This window comes from Stigmatopora argus, chromosome 18 (assembly GCF_051989625.1).
Source record: "Stigmatopora argus isolate UIUO_Sarg chromosome 18, RoL_Sarg_1.0, whole genome shotgun sequence".
NCBI lineage: Eukaryota > Metazoa > Chordata > Actinopteri > Syngnathiformes > Syngnathidae > Stigmatopora > Stigmatopora argus.
In genome coordinates this window covers 10990615-11010454 of record NC_135404.1, presented here as the reverse complement: position 1 = coordinate 11010454, position 19840 = coordinate 10990615, and the positions used below count along the sequence as shown (strand labels likewise).

The following is a 19840-nucleotide window of genomic DNA, read 5'->3' as shown; positions in this document are numbered from 1 at the left end:
ATTGAACCCAAAATGCGCCTGAAAAATAAATAGAACACGCCACAACACCCTCAATTAAATTAACTCTTAAAATGTCTTAAATAAGTACTATGGTGTTTTATCCGGCATGTTGTCTTTTCGGACTAACTTTAGCTATTTCTGGTCAGGCTTCTAACTGGCCACCTAACAACAAGACGAGGTCCCTCCCGCACTCGCCTGTAACATCGCGTTAGCTAGTCGGTATTTTAAACCTACAAATTGTGCATATTTACTTATAAACAACTACGCTATAGTAACTACATAATTTCAAATAAGATATACGAATTATTTTTTCTTTCGTGTTTGTTTGATCGCACGTGGGAAATGAGCCCTGGTAAGTTTCAATCGTCATGTGACGTCATTCTAGAACTGCTTAAGTATGTGTATTGTAATATTGAAAACCGCCCGAGGGTAATTGATATTAATTTCGCTATGCCAGCAGCATGTGTAACTATCAACATGTTGTGTATATTAACACATGTATAATCGCCCACGTTACTTCCTGTTTACAGAAGTGTGTTCTTTCTGTGGAAAGTCCTTCAAGAGGTTAAAAAGTCACCTGCCCCACTGCAAGGCAGCAAAGTCCTCTTTGGGCGACCATTCAACTGACGCGTCCCCGCCATCCAGTCGGCTAAAGCCAGACTCGCCCAAGCTGACTGAGAAAAAGACACCAGCTGTTAGTAAAAAGACATCGCCAGAGTCGTCTGGGAAAAGTGGAAAGGGTTCCCCTCCCAAGTCAAAGAAAAGCATCCGGCCCTCCATCGAGTCCAGTCATGCATCAAAAGGACCGGATTCAGCTCCGCAAAGTCTGGCCACAAATTTCAATTCTGAAAACAAAGAGCTTTTAGTTGCCAAGTCTCCCAAACCCAAAGGCACCTCTAAAAAGAGACAAACCAAACAAAAAATGGACATAGAAAAACCGATACCCCAGATTACGCTAAAACCAATACCCCATATTACGCTGCAGCACGTTGGCAGCACATTAAACCAAACCAAGACAAGCAAGCCGAGCATCCGCATAGAAACCACAAAAATAAACACTAAACCAGAGATGAGACCACCGGATACAGACATCGTTTTACAACCCAAAGTGTCTCTCCCTTTGCCTAAATATGTTTCCTATCCATCAACAACTTCCAAAGTTAGTCTTCACCAGTCTGAACTTGCCTCGGTACCACCAGTACGCTTTCCTGAGCTCCAGTCCAGGACTGGAGACACAGCAGCGACGATGGAAGCGAGGAAGCACAGCCCCTCAGGTCGGTATCATTATGATTATATCATATTATTAACTAATTGGCTGCTTTTTATTTTACCAACAACCACTACACATTCTATGAATACTACAAATATATCTGGTCTGGCAGGGAACAATAAACATTATTGGTATTCATCTTGAAGTAACTAAATATAAAATAATAAAACTAAAGCGCACTGAGAGCAGACTTCAGCCTAAGCATTCAAATGTAAAGCATCACCATATTTGATGAAGTGGATGACACTTACTGTAAATGTGACCTTTGACTTTTGGGAATATATAAGCTTCTGTAGGTTTTGTCTAGTGGCAGAGGTCATAACATATCTTTATTTTGCCACGCAGGGCGAAGCCTGGGTCAGGTGACCCTGGGGGAGCTTCCTGAGTGGCTGGCCCGCAGGACCCCACAGCGTCCACGAGATGCTGTCGATGTGGTGCAGAAAGGTGACTAATTCATAATTCTACACATGGTTAGCAACTTTTTCACATGATTGCTCATCTGCGACTCCTATAGGCTGGCAATGGTACTACAGGAAGTATATTGACGTGAGGAAAGGCGGTGTGGGCGGCGTTGGGATGCTATTGGCAGGATACTGTGTGCTCAGCTATGTATGGTCTTACCCACATCTGAGTGAGTATACACACACACGCTTTACAGCATTTTGGGAGGAAAAAAAGTATTTTTTTGTATGTTTTAGAAAGGGATCGCTGGAGGAAGTACCATTAAAATAAATTGCTTTTTATTTGATTGCATCTGCACTCATGTAAGTCACCACTGGATGTCACTGTTGTTAAGAGAATTAAAGATGGCACTTTGTCAATTTTCAATCCTCTGGTGTGTCTTTTAATTTGTTTGCCCTCTTAAAACTTCCAGCTGGAAGTAAGAATATCCTACGAACACTTGCTGCCATTTTGTATTCAGACTGAATTTAATGTTGCTGCTGTAGGCAACACAACAATGAACAAGTGACGCCAACATAATACAAAATAATTGCCATTGTCTCTTTTTTTAACATTCTTTTTTCCTCTTGTTCCTTACAAAAATTATAAATATTTTATTTGTTTATAGAAAACAAACTATACAGATCAAGTCAGACAGTTCGCGTCGAAAGCAGAACAAGCGCGGAAACGCATGGTGATGCAACAAAATGGCAATGCAGGGTTAAAAAAAACAAAAAAGGAAACTTTCTTGCTTAAAAAACAAAATTTGAAGCTTTTCAATGAGTTGCAACTGAAGTACAGATGATGAATCCATCTATTTTCTCAGAATTCCTAGGCTTGATTGGTCGCCAGCCATACAAACCAACCATTAACTTCTATGGATAATGTCAAGTCGCCATGGTAGCTAAAAGGCATGTTTTTGGAATGTAAGCGGAAGCCGCGGTACATTGAGAACATCATGCAAACTCGAAATCTAACTTTGGTGGAAATGAATTGGATTGAATGTATACTGTCATGTTTTTGTTATACGTACCAACACGATAAAGTTGGGTTTTGTCCTATCGTGATGTCAAGAAAATTAGCCTTCATTTTTTGGTTGTGCTGCCGTATGAAGAAAACAAAAGCAGACGAGGCGGAGCATACAATCGACAAAAACAGTTTTGAAACAAAAACAAAACTTTGCACAAAGTAACTTCCTCAATCTGAGGATTCATCAAATCTCCCCCTAAACGCGAACACGTACGTTGAAATGAGTTTGCGTGTTTTGCGTGTGCAGGGACTGGCGTACCTTTAAGGTACAAAAGAAAGGGAAACTTCCAAAGAAAATGCCAAATTTGAAGTGAGCGGCTGTGGCTTGGCGGCTTTTAGTGCAATTGGTCGAGGAAATGTAGGATTCGTCGTGTAAACCCTTTGAAATCAAAGTATATAGGCACCGGAAAAAAACTGGCCATCAAAGTAAGAACTGGGGATCCTTTTAAATTGCACATATTCCCACAGCGCGAGGTGGTGATTGGAACGAGTTCCCGACTTCAGAGTACAGGGGGTCCTTGGTGGTGGGGGTGCCGTACTTTGTCACTGGAATGCTTTCGATTGATGTCCTAAAAGTGGTTTTTCGTGCGGATATTGACTGTCGTGAGGACACTTTGAGGTATAAGTGGCGTAAAATGAACCAGTTTACACGGCGGCGTAGGGATACGTTGATGGAATAAGGCATGCTCACTTGGTGTATTCTTTTTTTCTTTTTACAATTTCATTGTCTAGACTAAATTTGTTTTGGAAAAATATATTTACTAGTGTTTTATAGGGCTCTGATTTACATCCAAGGCTTTACGAGGGGTAATTTGTCATTAAAATTGAAATGACCAAAACATTCTGCATGGCAAAAAGTCCAATCTATGAATGACTCGTAATCAACTACAGAATTAGCACAGCATTTTCCGTTTTTTTTAAATGACCTAAACCTAATTTTTAAAAAACAAATATGCACTGCGATGACGACGTTTCCGTGTGACGCCTTGCGCAAAATCGCCTAATTTGCATAGCAGCGTAAAAATACAGCGTGCTGTGGGGCACGGCTTGTTTTTCCTTCCAATAATTTAAGGCTCAAAAGTGTTTTACGGAATAAATATCAACGGTCATCGTGACTTAGTGATAGACGACTACCTGTTCTGCCTCGTGAGCAAATTCAGGTGACGTGGGAAGGGAGCTCCATGGCAAACCGAGGACCCCCGGTATCCGCCAATGTGAAACCAAAAAGGTAGTGCTACGTAAAAGAGCGCAACAAAGGTCAATAAAATGAACTTGAACAGACCTCCGTGTGGTTGGTTAACATTCCAGGATGCTGTTGACGGCCGCCTCCAGAGCCGAGTCCGTGTCCGGGCCCCTCGCCGCCGCCGCCGTTGCCGACGAGGCGTGGCTACCTTGCCGCGCCTCCGAGACGCTTTTGGAAACCCGGAGTTGGTCGCCGCCCCCTCCTCCCGGGTCGCCGAAGCCAGGCGGCGAGTCTGTCCTGAGCGCCGGCTCGCTCGAGTCGGCGGCGGGCGGCGACGGCGGCGGAGAGGGGGCGGGGTCTGGCAAACGTTTGGACTTTAGACCGCAGCAGAAGTCCTCCAAGAAAGCGTCTGAGAGAAGAGAGGACAGCGTCAGGGGGGGAGGGGTACTTTGCTGTCTCTATCCGATAGAGTGGACTTGGCTGAGCCACAATTGCTAGTCCTTTTATTTGTAAAATAAACCAAAAAAGGCCAATAAAACTCCCTTAATCCAATTTTGCTTTTGGCGCCGCGTTCTCCGTTTAGTTTCATTACCACGGCGGCCAGTGTTTTAGTTTTTTTGTTTTGTTTTTCTTACCAAGAAATTTTGTATACAACGCATCACATGACAAACACATCGATTCATATGGCCTCTGACAGATCCTGTCCTCCAGTCAAGTTATGGGTTTTTAAGAATACTGATCCACAACGTAACGTAAATGACTTTTTTGGTACAATTTCAATAGTTGAATTGCTGTGTAAAAATCCGGTACCTGGATCCACGAGAAGCATGCGCTTGTCTTGCGTCAGGCATTGGCGTTCCTCTTGATTGAAGGTCCTGTCGATCATCACCATTTCCGACGAAGGACTGGAATGCTGCCGCGACGACAGGGATACCGTTTGGTGTTTTAGATAATAACAAAAAGTAATATATTGTTAGCATACAAACAATTTTCGAAAAAATAATTCAATGGCACGACTTGAAATACCTCAGATTCAGTCAAAAGCAGTCGTCTATATTTATTGATCATGGCCTGCGTCTTGATCAAGACGTGAGTGGCGACGGACTCAAACTCCTCATCCACTGTCAACACAAAAACATGAAAGCCACCGTCCGTTTCACGTGACCACTTTCAACCAAAATGTCCCAAAAAATGAAGGTACCTTGCGAGAACTCCTCGTGGCTGGGCGGCGCACCTTGGAACACGTGAAAGGGGAGGAGCCTATGCAACACGTCTCCGAACGACGCAAAGTGTCGCCGGTCGGGCGTGTCCACCCGCTCGTGATGTTCCCTCAGCTGCTGTAAAATCCTAAAAAAACAAAAAAACATTTTGTATATGTGTCAAGGGACACATTGACACGTTTATATGTCCAACTCACATTCCTCCCTTAGTCAGCGGCGCGGGGGCGGGCCTCTTTTGTGCGCTGAGCTGCGCCTGTTTGACAGCAGCTCCTGATGCATTCTGGGAAAAGCAGCAGCTGGATGACTGAACCGCGACGGTGGAACTCCAACACGCAGATTCGGTACACGGCTCACCTGTCTGTGCTCTTGCGCCGGCGTCGCCGCCGCGTTGGGTAAAGGCGACAAAGACGTGCAGTTGGGCGTTGTCGTCACCAGGAGACGCTGCACGGGGCTGCCGGAGAATTGCCCCTGGCTGACCAGCGACAGCCGTCCGGGGGCGCAGGGCACGGCCTTCCGCGTCTGCGCCGGATCGCCGTGATTGACGAGGAGCTGACCGCCGACCTGCGTCGGATGTTTCTGCCCGGCGACTAACTGCGCCGTGTTATGCGGCGCCATTTCGGCGGTGGGGCCGTTGTGGATGGCCAAGTGACCGGGCAGCAAAAACTGTCCCGCCTGGACGTTAGTTTGCGCCTGCTGCTGATCCACCAGCAGAGAGCCGTTGGCCGTGGCGTTGGTGGTCACGCTCGCCAAGGTGGGGGCGGCGGGCTGGAGGCTGAAGACCGCCTGATGCGGTTTTGGCTGAATGGGCCGGATGAGCGTCTGCGTCCCTCCCGGACCTCTTTGGATGATGACGTTCTGGAGGGGAATGTTCTTGAAGCCCAGATGGCCCTGGGTGGGGGCGAAAACCTGGGGGGCCGGGGACGGCGACCCCGCCGCGGCGACGGGGCCGGCCGCCCTCAGCACGATCTGAGGAGTTCTTTCCAGACCGCTCAGGGTCACGACTCCGCTCCCCGTCCCGAAGGAGCCCAGCAGCTGGATGTGCTGCGCCGAGCCGTTGGGCAGCGGCGACACGCCCTGGAGGAACTGTCCGGCCGGTAACGCGGTGGTCGCCGGGGCCGGCGTAGCGCCCGCGCCGCCCCCGTAGCCCGCCGGGACCAGCTGTGAGGAGAAGGGGACGGGGGCCTGCACCAGGGTGGGCGCGGGCTGGCTGTCCAGCAAGGCCTCCTGCGCCAAAGTCTGCTCCGTGATGTCGGCCTCCAGCAGGGACTTTTGCAGGATGTCGAAGGGTTGCTCTTCGCCGAGGTCCACGCCGCCTCCGGGGGGGCTCCCCACTCCCAGGTGGTCCTCGATGAAGGAAAGGCCGCTGGAGAGCTGGAGGCCGTCTCCCGTCGGGTCCGCGTCGAAGCCCGCCATTGTCGAGGAACCATCTTTGAGTCTGGCGTTGGCCTGAAAAAAAGCATTTGGAGAATTGAGGAAAGATCATGTTAGAAATAAACAAATACAATGTTATAAAGTTAGAAGAAATGAAAGTACACAGTGGTTAGGGCCCAAACTAACAATGAAGTTGTGGTAAATTTTCTATCAGGGTGGTTGAATGAAGAGTGAGGATTGACTTATTCCACTATGGAGCAATGTGGAAATAGTCAAATGCCCACAGGCGCTGTAAATTGCACATGCATGACAAAGCAGGATTTTGCACTTTAGATCATTTCAAGTCGTGTTAGTTTATTGTACAATGCGGCAGTTAACTCATAACTGGAATAACTGGAAATAGGGATGATTTCCTTCATCACGACTCAAAGTATATTGTTGGGATCATGTTTGTACTTTTTGTATCATTAAACATTGCTCCTCTCATTTGTATTGTGTCAAGTATCACTTGTTCAGGGGAAAAGAATGACATGACAGGTCTACCTACGTTTACGCCCACAGAGCGCAAAACTATTTCCTTTGAAAGAAGTATTCAAACTATGACTCACAGCGTCACCCGCAAAGAAAGAGGCGTCGGAGCCGTATGCAGCGTTGGCTACGTCGTCCTCCTCAATCTGGGTGAAAGAACACACGCTATTGCTGACGTCCAAATAGTGCAAAGTTCCACGTAAACGTGCCAAGTGTGTATAGCCGTTTTTTTTTTTTAAGAGCCACTCACGGACTTGCTGTTGTTGCCGTGAAGATAGTCATTCAATGCGTCCACATCTCTAAAAAATGTCAAGATACTTCTGTTAAATAAGGTTATTCCTAATGCAACACTAAGATTGATTGTTAGTATTTTTACCCTAAAATATCCAGAAGATGGCGGTCATCCTCATCATCCATGACACCTGAAGATAAACAACAGACCAGATGAAGTTTGTTAAAAAGCGACTTTAAAAGATTAAATAGCATAGTTGCAGACATTCAATGGACACTTTAATAAATGCAAGACCTACGGCCTTGAAACCCAGGATTACAGTTGTAAATTCCCCTTTCTTGGGACACAATAAATAAAATTGACTTCATTGTTGTGTCCAATGTGTATATTTTTTTCTATATTGCAGAACTCAGATTATTATCTGGCCAGTCATGTAACACCCTACATTTCCAGAAGCGGGCTGGGCTTCGGAGCAAGACATGGGAAGGAAATGACAATGGCTTTAAAAATGATGCAAAGTATGAGAGAGCAAGTAAGACGATAAAATATATCACCATGGGAGTGCATTGTAGTGTAGTAGTGTAGTCTTCAGGCAACATGGGTACTGTACTGTGACAACACAACAGCCAGGCTTCACTTTCCTGCCCTACAACAGTCACCACTCAGGATGAAAAAGCATTCGTGTGGAAGCAACTACACCATGCTCTAAATAACCTTGGAGGGCAGACATATTGAATAGTTGGCTTTATGTCAGCCGTGAAATGTATTGTTGTAACAAAGGGTGTAAGCAGGCCTTGCTGCCACCACATTCATGTGATGAGTTTGTTGCGTGTGTTTGTTTAGGAGCAACGTGGACATTTTTTTTCGGTTCTAGAATGGAATGCTAAAGGCAGAAATGACACTCAAGTGACATTTTCTACACTGCACTAGCTAAACAAACAAAATGGCTGCTGTGGAAGCCAATGCCTTTTTTTAAAGCACTGCGCCAGTACAATGAAGTGTTTATTGGTGTTCCTGGCGTGGTTTTAGAGACAAAAAATAACATTTAACTGTAAAATTAGCAACGACAAAAATGCATTCTGCACTTGGGATGAAGGGCATTTTTTTCATTTGGTCAGAATATCAAAACGAAGACAGCAATGTAAAACAATTGTAGTTTACATGTAGGCTACACCAGTTTATATGTACTACAACGATTTTTAGACCAAAAAATGGCGTGGAGTCGAACAACGACCATTTCGATTTGGGTTGTGGTGTGTGAGAAATGTCGTAGTAAACAATACTTTCACTTTAAATAGCATCAAAGCAAATATTTTTTTTAAATTCGCCGTCTGACACAAACGACGACTACTACCCAGGGTAGCAGCCACTAATATGCAGAACAAAGCTCGAATTGCCCTTCAAAGCCGCCCTAGCTCGAACGCCATGTTGTCACGTCCACGTCCAGCAAACGCCTCAAAATGGAGACGGGAAAGTCCGTGAAATGTTCCGCCTTTCAGCTTTTGTTTCCAAAACAGCCTCGTATCGACATAAACGCAGTCCGGGGGCCAGTCGACGTGACTGCCTTCGACGCGTTTTGGGGCAAGGCTTTCTGACTCGTCCCGAGCGGCGCCACACGTCACATTTCCCCCGAAGCTTAAACTGCGACGGGCGGCCGCAGTCTTTGGCTAACCGGCTCCCCGTCGTCGTCGTCGCCGACTCCGCTCTCCCCGGAGACATTTTGGACGACCCAACGTACGGCTTTTCGGTTAGCTAGTCCGTCGAAGTGTCGTCGACGCCCTGCCTCTTTTTGAAAACGCACTTGGACGAATCTATAAATATTTATCGCGATTAGCATAACATAAAGACCCGCAGAGCAAAGGCTCCTTTTTTCTTGACTCCCATCTCCACTCCACTTGAAACCCAATATCTCCATTTGGCCAACTTTTAATTCGCTCGCCCCCTCCTTCTCCTCCTCCTCCTTCTTCTCCCTCTCTCCCACCACTCGTGTTATTTCGCCTCACTACTGTCTCCCCACACTGTGCTGCCTGAGCTCCATTTTCAAAGTTGTCTCCCTAACCCTCCCCGAAGGAGGAAGAGGGAAGGAGGCAGTGTGTGTTTTTTCCCTTGCCATTTTTATCCCAAAATGATAATACACTCAAAGGGGGAACTCACCGTCATGAAAAAGCAGTGCCTTGTCAACGGGGTTTCCTCGCCATGGCTGCACGGGCTGTGGGGGCTAGCGCGCACGCCGCTGGAAGAGCAAGTTCAAGGAGGGCAGCGGCCCCCTCCCCCTCGCACCACCGTTCTGATAGTGCCATAATAAAAGTTGACATAATGGAGAATATTTTTTAAAAATATACATATAATAATACGCGTTGAATTTAAATGACTCGTCAAATCCAGATTCCTGAACTTTTTCCAACAGTAGAGGGCGGGCCTGTGATGTATGACGTCACTCGTGACAAATGACTATATAAAGGTGTGGCAAAAGTTACCTGGGACTAGTGCTCTCCTTTTATACACAGAACAGTAAGGTTGTTGTTTTTTAAATTCGATATATAATGTTTAAACTTTTTAGGCACTGTGGTCACTGCGGTGGACATTCTCTGACATTCTCCGTTTAGACTTACTGTTTTAAGTTAGAAAAAAAACATTTGAGTCATTTTTATTTAGTTATGAATCAGTATTTAATTAGAAATACATTTGTAAAGTGAAACAATGTTATTTAAATACATTAATACAATTAAAAGAAATACAAACTAGTTACAGCTCAAAAGAACACTCTAAAATTAAATTTCTTTTTCATAATATTGCACTCGTTGCATGCCACTGATGGTAATAAACGTCCACTTAATTTAATTGTGAATACTTATGTATCAGCGGTATACGGGTAATTTTGAAATCAAAACAAGGAATGAGTGTACTAGGTTCCATATATTAAAAATCAAACACAAAAAGGGGATGGGTGTTCTTCCCTATACACCATCATTAGCTCCTAGTTAAAGCACAGGTCATGTTATAAATCAAACATTTTAAGTCCTGGAACAACAGTTGTCCGTCGTTCAGTTTACAATACACAATAATTGCCACTACTCTGCTAACGCGCTTAGAATTTATAGTTTCCAACTCGTTCTATGACTGGGAAACACTTTGACTAATTAGTCGATTAGAATAAAAAAATTACACTGAAACGAATGTAAAAAAACAAACAGAAAAAACGGTTTACATTGTAGTTCCGCCCTCTATCGCAGGTGGCGCCGCGCGCCACTATTAAAACAAGAGTTTGCGAAGAAGACCTGCTGACGTCACAATCCGGCGACAAAATGGAGGCAGCCGATGAAATGGCTGAGCCGGATAGCCGCAACTGTGCCGTTAAGATAAAGGAGCGGCTGGAGAAGCGCCACAAAGGGAGACTAGAGGACGCAGAGCGGCGAAAAGAAGCAAAAGACAACCATTTGGTCGCTAGCGAAAATGCCGAATACTTCCTCAGCACGTTTAACGAGGAACGGGCTGCAATCGAGGAACTGCTCTGCGGCTGCTTGGGCGTGGACCAAAAGGTGGTGACGCAGAAGCTTGAGGAGGTTTCGGCTAAAATGATGCATTTGCAAAAGTTCCTCAACGACAGCATGATGTTTCTGACTCCCCACGACCGGCGTAAAGCCCAGGTGACCATCCAGAAGCTGCAGACGTGTCTCACCGAGACGAGAGAGCAGGTGCTTCCCAAGAAAAAATTCGGTTTCCGGGGTCGCACTAAAGCTTCCTCAGCCACCGTGGAGGAGTCCGCTGTCTCTCCGCCAGCAGATCGTGGCACTTCCCATGTAGATGGCACTGCCCAAGTAGATGGAGATCCACCTGTTGCCCAATGCGGCTTTTCCAACATGCGTGACGCGGTCCTGGTAAAGACAGCGGAGGAGATCCAGAAAGAAGACGTGCTCTTGTGCCACTTGTCCAATTGCAAGGTCCGTTTGTATGGTTCACCTAGCACATTGCACCTGAAGCACATCGACCGCTGCGAGATCCTGTGCGGGCCCGTGGCCACCTCCGTCTTTGTGGACTTCTGCGAGCGGAGCACCCTGGTTTTGGCCTGTCAGCAGCTGCGCACCCACAACACTCAAGACACCCGCGTCTACCTGCACGTCACCAGCCGCGCCATCGTGGAAGACTGCCACGGCATCGGCTTCGCGCCGTACTCTTGGTCCTACCCTAACCTGGAGGAGGACCTGCGTACGGCCGGACTGGACCCGGAGAAGAACAACTGGGACCAGGTGGACGACTTCAACTGGCTGGCCGCGGGCACGCCGTCACCTAACTGGGCGGTTATTCCGGAAGCGGACCGCAAAACTGCTTGGGAAGCTTAAATTCACCTCGGTGCCTTGAAATGACAACGTCAGTGCTTTGGTGTTTGAATGCATTGGGGTGGTGATGGCTCTTTTACCCATGTAATAAATTGTGATTATTTAATAAACATTGACCGCATGTGTAAAATGAAGTACTTTATTTTAAAGTAGAAATTTCTGACGCTTTATTTCAACATGAACTCGTGGTATTAAAATGCCAGACAACACCTATCTTAAATGTGCATATAAAAATAGCTAATTATGCTAACGGGATAATATTTTTAAAGTAAAAGCTGATTGGTAATCAGTCTGCTTTCACCAAAGACTGCAAAATGAAATTACCACCGACATTAAAAAAAATCCACCATGTTTTTGAACAATTGTAATCTAATCAGAATATTATTGTAAGGAGCCTGTTTCCAGATTTTGTCCAGCAAATGCGCAGGATTCTTAACGGTTTTGTTGTTTACGCGTGTACTACCGATGACGTCCTCACGGCTTCCTGCAGCTTGACATCCGCTTGGTATTAACCCCGAAGACCTGCGGCAGTCGCCGATTCTTGGACCGGCGCCACTTTCACGCTGCTCGTCTTTTTGAGCCGCGGATCACGGTAACCGGGATGAACACGTGATCACTCAAACCAATTAGGGCCTCCATGGCTTCAAATCGGGCTCATCTGGTGCCTGCCGGAGGATTTTTTCCTGGCAAATTGGATCAGGCTGCTTACAGGAGCTTAGCATGACGCACTGTAACTTGGTGCGTTTAGTCATGAGGATGCTTGCAGAAATCCTGAAGAAAGCGAGCGAAGGGAAGCGTTTCAACCTGGATGTTTTGGGGGGGTCCCATGGGGGCGGCATTGAATGAATGAACATACTTGGGCTCCACCAGGGCACGAAGGGAAGGATCTCTGATGGATTCCTGAAGGACCAAAAGAGATTATCGAAGTGCAGCCCTGGACTAGGTTTTTAAAAGAAAGAAGCGACGAGCAGTTCTACAAGGATCTCTTTGGACATTTTCAACCATGGCTCTGCTAAAGGTCAAGTTCGATCTGAAAAAGCGGGTAAAGCTCGCCCAGAGCGTGTGGTTCCTCTTCTGGTTCGCCGTCATGGCCGGCGTGCTGGTCTTCGGCATGGGCCTCTTCTTCAAGATCGAGCTGCGGAAACGCTCGGAATTGATGGACAACAACGAGAGCCACTTCCTGCCCAACCTGCTCATCCTGGTGGGCCTGGTGGCGTGCGGCATCAACGCCCTGGGCGGCAAGATCTGCTACGACTCGTTGGACCCCAGCAAGTTCGTCAAGTGGAAGCCAGTGCTGAAGAACTTCCTGATGGCCTGCGTGCTCTTCAACGTCTCGTTGGTGGTCACGGCCTTGCTGTGTTTCATCATGCGCATCCCGTTGCAGTTCACGCTGGCCGAGGGCCTGCGCAACGGGATGCGCTTCTACAAGGACACGGACACGCCGGGGCGATGCTACATGAAGCGGACGCTGGACCTCATGCAGATCGAGTTCCGATGCTGCGGGAACGACAACTACCGGGACTGGTTCGAGATCCAGTGGGTCAGCAACCGCTACCTGGATTTCAGCGCTAAAGAGGTCAAAGAGTAAGTCCGATATGGATTTAAAAAAATATGTATTCCCCTATATTTACCATATAGTCATTATCTTCATAGTTTTATCAACGGGAATCAAAGAAGCACACACAAAAATCATCCATTCTACTTCATGTGATGTGGAAATGTAGTGATTTTATTCTCCTATTGTTAATCTCTGAATGTTACGCGAAAATCAGTTCTGGGAACCAAACAACAACCCGCGTTCCATTAAAGATAAGCCGCAAATCAACTTTAATACTGTAATATTCCACTTTGAATCTTGCATTATTACAATATGGCCTCACTGTTCATCGTATTTCCATTTTAATCTCGTAGTAGTATCATTTTTCTCTCGGAATATCACACTTAGAAAACTTTCTTAGAAATCCGATGTGCTATTTTTTTAAGAATGTGGGGAAAGTATTCATCTTGGAATTGAGTTTTTTTGCCTCTGATTTTAAATGACACAGGTGCGCGTAATCTGCAGGTAAATTGAGGTAGGTTGGAGCAGGTGCGCTTGTCACCCGCGTCCTTTTGAGGATTAGCAGGACAGAAATGGTGATGCTCAAAGAGGCTGGGTGGAGGTTACTAGGCAAGTTTACTTAGGTGGGGGGGGAGTGAGAGAGTGGTCAGGGTGGGATTAAGAGCAGAAACCAATCAGGGGGGGGGGTCAAACCAGCACATGCTGATATATTTCAAAGTTATGAACAGCGGCTCATTAAAAACCACATCGAAACTACTCACTGTATCAAAAGCGGGTCGCGATGACCCGTGAATATAAAATGCTTCATAAAAACCCAGCTATGCCATTTTGGATCTGGAAAATAAGGTTAAATGTCAATTTTTATGATGGTTGGAACTTAGTCCCTTTTTTTTCAATACAGTAAAATGGTACGTTCTTATCGTTGGTTTAAAATTTGTAAACAACAACTAAAGATAGCCAGAGGGACAAAGTAGGCGTGTACCTGATGTTGTTGTACTTTGTTTTAGTGTTCCCATCATGACTGGTAAATCCTGGGGATTATCACGTTAAGCATCAGCGTCCCGTCCAATCAACTCCGCGGGGGACTTTGGAAAGCTCATTTGTGGAGACTTTTAAAAAGATTTATATATCGGCAAGGAGGGAAAGTGATCGTTGGATTGTCTTATTCAAAAATGGAAGACTTTGGTGGATTCTTTTAAGGCCCCAAAATGGCTGGAGCCGAGCATACTGACCCACAGTCAAAGATCTTTACTGGGTTTGATTGTGGATTAAGCCCTTCCGACGTTGACCCACAAACGCCAGTCAACCTTCGCGGGACGTCCTGTCGTCGTTGAGGCTCAATTCTATTTGGGGTTAATTAACGATGTTCCCGTAGCTAATGGTGCTCAAATGTTGTGGATAGCGAGCGCATACAGGACAATTTATATTAAAGAATACATTTTTCATTCGGTTTTTGACTTGACAAACCATATTGTTGACTGAAAAGTTTGTCATCATTCTTGTATGTTTACCATTTTTGGTCCCCAGCCGCATCGGAAGCAACGTGGACGGCCAGTACCTGATGGACGGCGTCCCCTTCAGCTGCTGTAACCCGAGCTCGCCGCGGCCATGCATCCAGCACCAGATGACCAACAACACGGCGCACTACAGCTACGACCACTACACCGAAGAGCTCAACGTGTGGAGGAGCGGTTGTCGCGACGCTCTCCTCTCCTACTATGGCGGCATGATGACCACCATCGGCCTCCTGGTGCTGCTGGTCACCATGCTGGAGGTAAAGAACACAAGCATATAGCCACATGTGTCAAAGTAGCGGCCCGGGAGCCAAATCTGGCCCGCCGCATCATTTTGTGTGGCCCGGGAAAGTCAATCATGAGTGCCGACTTTCTGTTTTAGGATCAAATTAAAATGAAGAGTATAGATGTATATTAAATTTCCTGATTTTCCCCCTTTTAAATCAATAATTGTAATTTTTAAATCCATTTTTTCTGTGTTTTTAGTTCAAAAATCATTTTGTAAAATCTAAAAATATATTTAAAAAAGCAAAAATAAACATTGTTTTAGATCTATAAATTAATTAAACTTTAATCCAGTTCTTTTAATCCATTTATAAATAAAAAAAATCTAAATATTATATCTAAAATGGTCCGGCCCACATAAAATCGAGTTGACGTTAACGCGGCCCGCGAACCAACCCGAGTCTGACACCCTTGTACTACACGATATGATTCTATTTTTGATTACAAATCATAACATTCCATTTAAAAGGTGTTACGAAGTGGAATGCCAGCATATTAAATACATTTTAAACTGTTCAAAAACGTTAATGTTACTAAGTAGCACACAAGAAATATCATAAATATATACACTTTCTTATTTTTTAACCATCAAGATAAATCAAGATATAACATACTACATCTCCCCTGGCATAATATGATATCTTTATTTACATATACAATAACGTTAACGCGTTATCTGGGCCGCTAAAGGAAAAGCTCCAACTAGAAACTTGTCCCAATTGTGTTAGTGGAGCAACACTTAAGTTAGCTTGTGCTTGTTTCCTGTTTCCTTCCCCTTCCCTAAACAACCTAAAAATAATTCCACCCTCACTTCAGTACGGCGTGTCCCTTGATTGGCCCGCGAAATGAAATCATGTGTGGCGACTTGATAGTTGATGATAAAATTCAAAGGAAGGAAGGACGGTGGAAGACCAGCTTAAAAATATCATCTGCGTTGGCCCACATAATGGAGCAATCTGACCGACTGCCAGCTGTAAACAATATTAACTCTAACGAGGGCACTCACACTAACCCAGCCAATCGCAGGGCACAAAGAGACGGACAACAATATGAGAAATTCCTGTTTTTATTCATTTGATTTTACATTTGTTTGTATTAACATTGTCTTAATTCATTATTTTCTTTAGCCTTTGTAAAATATATAAAAATACAATAATAAATAAAACTAATTAAAACCTGGGGTCCACATTTGGGCACTTCACATTTTGGGTAATAAAAATATATGACGCCATGTATGTGGAATCTAGCTAGGTCTTGATGATTTTAATTTATTGTCTATATATAATATTTTAATATATTAAATGTAGTCACAGCACTTAAAGGTTAAAAAAATGATATTGCACAATACTTTAGCCAACAGCTGATGGCCATATGATTTTTTTTTGTCAACTTAATGGAGTTAGGTCTTGGACCATTACCATATGAAACGGAATTATTGACATTACAGTCAGAATCACATTCATAGAAAGGGAAAAGTAACCATAAACTGAAAGTAACCATAAAATCAACTGAAAGTAACCATTAAATTAACTGAAATTAACCATAAAATCAACAAGATGTGACCTGAAACCAATGAAGTGATGAGGAATTGTTTAGTATTCACGATTTGGTGTTTGTTTAGCCTCAGTGTACTTATAGTTTAAAGCAAAATGGAGCTCATTTCAAGGCGCATTTTTGGCCATCCCGTGGCAGGTGGCGGTGACGGCGGGCTTGCAGTACGTGGACAGCTCACTGTCCACTCTGGCCAACCCCGAAGACCCCGAGAGCGAGAGCGAGGGCTGGCTCTTGGAGAAGACGGTCAAGGAGACCCTCACCGACATCATGGCCAAAATGAAGGCCATGTGCAAAGGCGGCAAAGTGGAAGAAGGAGGCGAAGAGGGCGGCGTGGCCACCGTCAGCTGAGCCGGCGAGCGACCTCGCGGCTCGACCCGCCTGCCAAAACTGACGCTGCTACCACCCCGGGAGGAATGAATCATTCTTTTATTTCTACTCATTTTTTTCCAATTTTTATTGGCTCCTTCCTTGTACATTTATAGTAAATACAGAGACGTAGTTAATTGAACCGTGACGACATCTGCAATTTAGCTCAAATCCAAGCGCTTGGGATGGGGATGGTGGTTACCGTGCAACCCCCCTGTCGGATTTTCCAGCGCGATTTTGAATTCTTTTTATCCACCGAAATAGAACACCGTCAATGGATTTGGCAGCTAAATATTTCCCCTTCCCGAAAAGGCCCCCCCAAGATCCTCAGTTTTACTTTTATTCCCTCTCTGTATATTTAACAACAGGGTGGCGTGGCGGTCTTTGTACATAGTGTAGAAAAGCAAGATTTTACCTTTTTGTAAAAAAAAAAAGATATATATATATTATGTCATTTGTTTATACATATATGTACACATATAAAATTCAATGTAAATGTGTATATGGGTCGTGCCCTTAGAAAACAGGAAAGGTGAATAAAAATGACTGTAGAGTTTGTGGGAGAAAATGCGCTGGTCTTGTCGTCTTTTGACTTTGAGTCTTGGCGTCAAGGAGGATCCGAAACGCAGCGAGGGCCACAAGGCTCCCGATTAAGTCGACAACCGGATCAAGGCAATTATGCTCTTTACTGCTTTCACATGCACAGACATGGGATGACTCCTCTCATGCTTTAATTCAACAAGTATGAGTGTGTGTGTTGTGTGTTGTGTAGAAACAAGAAAGTTGCCAAATGTATGAAATGTCGAGTTTTAGGCACCTGTTTTCAATCGGATTCATCTCATTTCCCCAATAGAATGCATACCATTTCTTTTTCATTCATTTTCACAACTGCTTATCCTCACAAGGATGTTTGGAGTGAATGAGTTTGGATTTTCTGGCTGTTTACAGTCTACTCTGATGGCCATTCGCTGATGCAGTGAGGGTGAACGAGGCTGACTCTTCTTTGCACGGTATTTCGGTTGGCTCCAAATCACATAAAAGCAGCACTGAGTAGATAAGGAGCCTAATCGGATTGGAGATTAGCCTGAGCCCCCCTCAACCAGGTGAGCGAGAGAGAGCGCTTGATGTCCTGCCGCCAGCACATATACATCAAGTGTCGAGGGGGGGCGAAGCATGGACATGCAAATATATATAAATAAATAGAAAAGGGAGTGGAAATAATGCCACGGAAATGTAAATTATCTCAATGACTTTATCTATTTAATGCAAATAAAACATCTTAAATCTAGAATAATAGCAGTGAACATCCGTCGTATGTATAGTGCTTGTTTCTGAACCATTCCACTCTCTTAAAATATTTTTTAAGGCATTATTTGTATATTGGAGATTTTCTAACGCTCACCTTTTTTATTTTCTTCATTAGCTTGGTGATTCTTTTAGGTCCGTTGCGCACTTGGTCCACAAGAGGGCGTCTTTTCACAAGCCTTTATGGAGTAAAACAAACAGGACTGTTAGGCACCTTATTTCAAAGATTCCTATGATTTAAATATCTTATTTTCTGAATTGCTTTATCCTCACTTGGGTCGCGGGGGGTGCTGGAGCCTATCCCAGCTGACTTTGAACAATCATTCATGCTCATACTCATACCTAGGGGCAATCTAGAGTGTCCAATCAGCCTACCATGCATGTCTTTGCCCCTGACTTAAATATGAAATGGTCAAATACTCTTTCCCCACTGGATGAAGTGGTTAGGGAAAATAAAGTTTAAATTTCACTGCTGATTTTTAAAAAGGTTGTGCTACAGAAAATGAATGAATAAATCATCACATTAATCAGACACATTTGGAGATTCTCCACATGTTCTTCATTGGGGTCAAAATATTTACAATACATATATTTATGTATGTAGGATTTTATTTCATGGAATACAGTAGTACTTGGAATTTTTAACTTTCTATAACAATCAATCTTTTTCAAGATGTCATCAGTTATTAGTACATATGCATTACGGGAGCCCATTATTTTTGAAACACAGCCTTTCATAACTGCTTAGGCTCTATAAATTATTCAACACGTGCGTCGTGTGACGCCACATATATAAATGGAGGTATGTATGTGTCTTGGCAGCTCTGGCGTGAATGACATGTGCTTTGATTTGAAGCATGTTGAGCGTGGGGGTGGGGGGTCTCGGGCTGCTTGACCTTCGCCCAAATGGTAAGGGGCACCGCAGCTCTCACAACAACCAGCGCATCTCACTTTACGGCTCGCACTGGCTGAATAAATATGGCCGACGGAAAGCAAAGCGGCGGAGGGAGAGGCTGAGCGAGAGGCCCGTGACTGGTAGATGTGTGGCGAGCTGCTCACAGGGGCATTGTTGGGGAGCCATGAGAGGACAATGCACAGCCCCCGCCCTGAATACTCGCCATACCAGCTGACCAGCCATTACCATGCTGCCCCGTCACAATTCACACATCGATATCGAGGGTGGGGGCGCATCCCACCTCCCTTTGGCCGCACACACATTGTCTCACCTACGTGCGTGCATGCGTGCGTGATTTACAGAAGGTTATGTTTAGACTCTCGCACCTATCTGTTCCTTCTGCGCTGACATTTCAGGCAGCCACCCAGCGAGAACAAGCGCACACTTTGCAACGGCTTGTTAGTTCAGCAAAGCGTCCACCTGGTCGCACCACCGCGGGGCGCCGGGGCGGGCCGGACGGCATTGGAAAGAAAACAGAAGATGAAACTTGGGCTTTATGACTCACGAGAGTGACAATGCGACAGCCTGAATTCTTGGATAAACTTTGTGTTAATACATTTTAGTTTAAAAAAAAATTAAATCATTCAGATTAAAATTTCCAGTCAGATTTGGACTTGGCGTTGTCCGTGTGTGATTTTGATAGCAGTTTATTTTCTTTTTTTTCTCATGTGCCCTGTGATTGTCTAACAACC

At 44.9% G+C, this 19840-nt stretch overlaps 4 protein-coding genes across 7 annotated transcripts; 3 read left to right on the top strand and 1 right to left on the bottom strand.

Moving 5' to 3' along the window:
• The first annotated feature begins 122 nt into the window (after window positions 1–122).
• On the top strand, window positions 123–2098 carry LOC144092716 (uncharacterized). Of its 2 annotated transcripts, XM_077625761.1 has the most exons (5): window positions 123–352; window positions 531–1274; window positions 1616–1714; window positions 1785–1901; window positions 1969–2098. In XM_077625761.1, the coding sequence occupies exons 1-5, from the start codon at window positions 343–345 to the stop codon at window positions 1995–1997; spliced, it is 999 nt and encodes a 332-aa protein (XP_077481887.1). In that variant the 5' UTR covers window positions 123–342; the 3' UTR covers window positions 1998–2098. The 2 variants fall into 2 exon arrangements, with proteins under 2 accessions (XP_077481887.1, XP_077481886.1); XM_077625760.1 differs by having other exon boundaries at window positions 1785–2098.
• Window positions 2099–2175: 77 nt separating this feature from the next.
• On the bottom strand, window positions 2176–9641 carry bicral (BICRA like chromatin remodeling complex associated protein). Of its 3 annotated transcripts, none has more exons than XM_077625757.1 (10): window positions 9429–9641; window positions 7419–7464; window positions 7293–7341; window positions 7123–7188; window positions 5498–6589; window positions 5341–5423; window positions 5125–5270; window positions 4950–5044; window positions 4734–4836; window positions 2176–4332 (listed from the first exon to the last, which is right to left on the bottom strand). In XM_077625757.1, exons 2-10 carry the CDS (start codon window positions 7457–7459, stop codon window positions 4037–4039), a joined length of 1971 nt encoding a protein of 656 aa, XP_077481883.1. In that variant the 5' UTR covers window positions 7460–7464; window positions 9429–9641; the 3' UTR covers window positions 2176–4036. The 3 variants fall into 3 exon arrangements, with proteins under 3 accessions (XP_077481883.1, XP_077481884.1, XP_077481882.1); XM_077625758.1 differs by having other exon boundaries at window positions 7297–7341; window positions 9429–9640; XM_077625756.1 differs by lacking the exon at window positions 9429–9641 and adding an exon at window positions 7829–9272.
• A 655-nt stretch (window positions 9642–10296) lies between these two features.
• Window positions 10297–11741, top strand: tbcc (tubulin folding cofactor C). Its single transcript, XM_077625979.1, has one exon. The coding sequence runs from the start codon at window positions 10580–10582 to the stop codon at window positions 11612–11614; it is 1035 nt and encodes a 344-aa protein (XP_077482105.1). The 5' UTR covers window positions 10297–10579; the 3' UTR covers window positions 11615–11741.
• A 555-nt stretch (window positions 11742–12296) lies between these two features.
• Window positions 12297–17456, top strand: prph2a (peripherin 2a (retinal degeneration, slow)). The gene is made up of 3 exons (XM_077625978.1): window positions 12297–13195; window positions 14697–14943; window positions 16661–17456. Exons 1-3 carry the CDS (start codon window positions 12615–12617, stop codon window positions 16868–16870), a joined length of 1038 nt encoding a protein of 345 aa, XP_077482104.1. The 5' UTR covers window positions 12297–12614; the 3' UTR covers window positions 16871–17456.
• Window positions 17457–19840: the final 2384 nt, after the last annotated feature.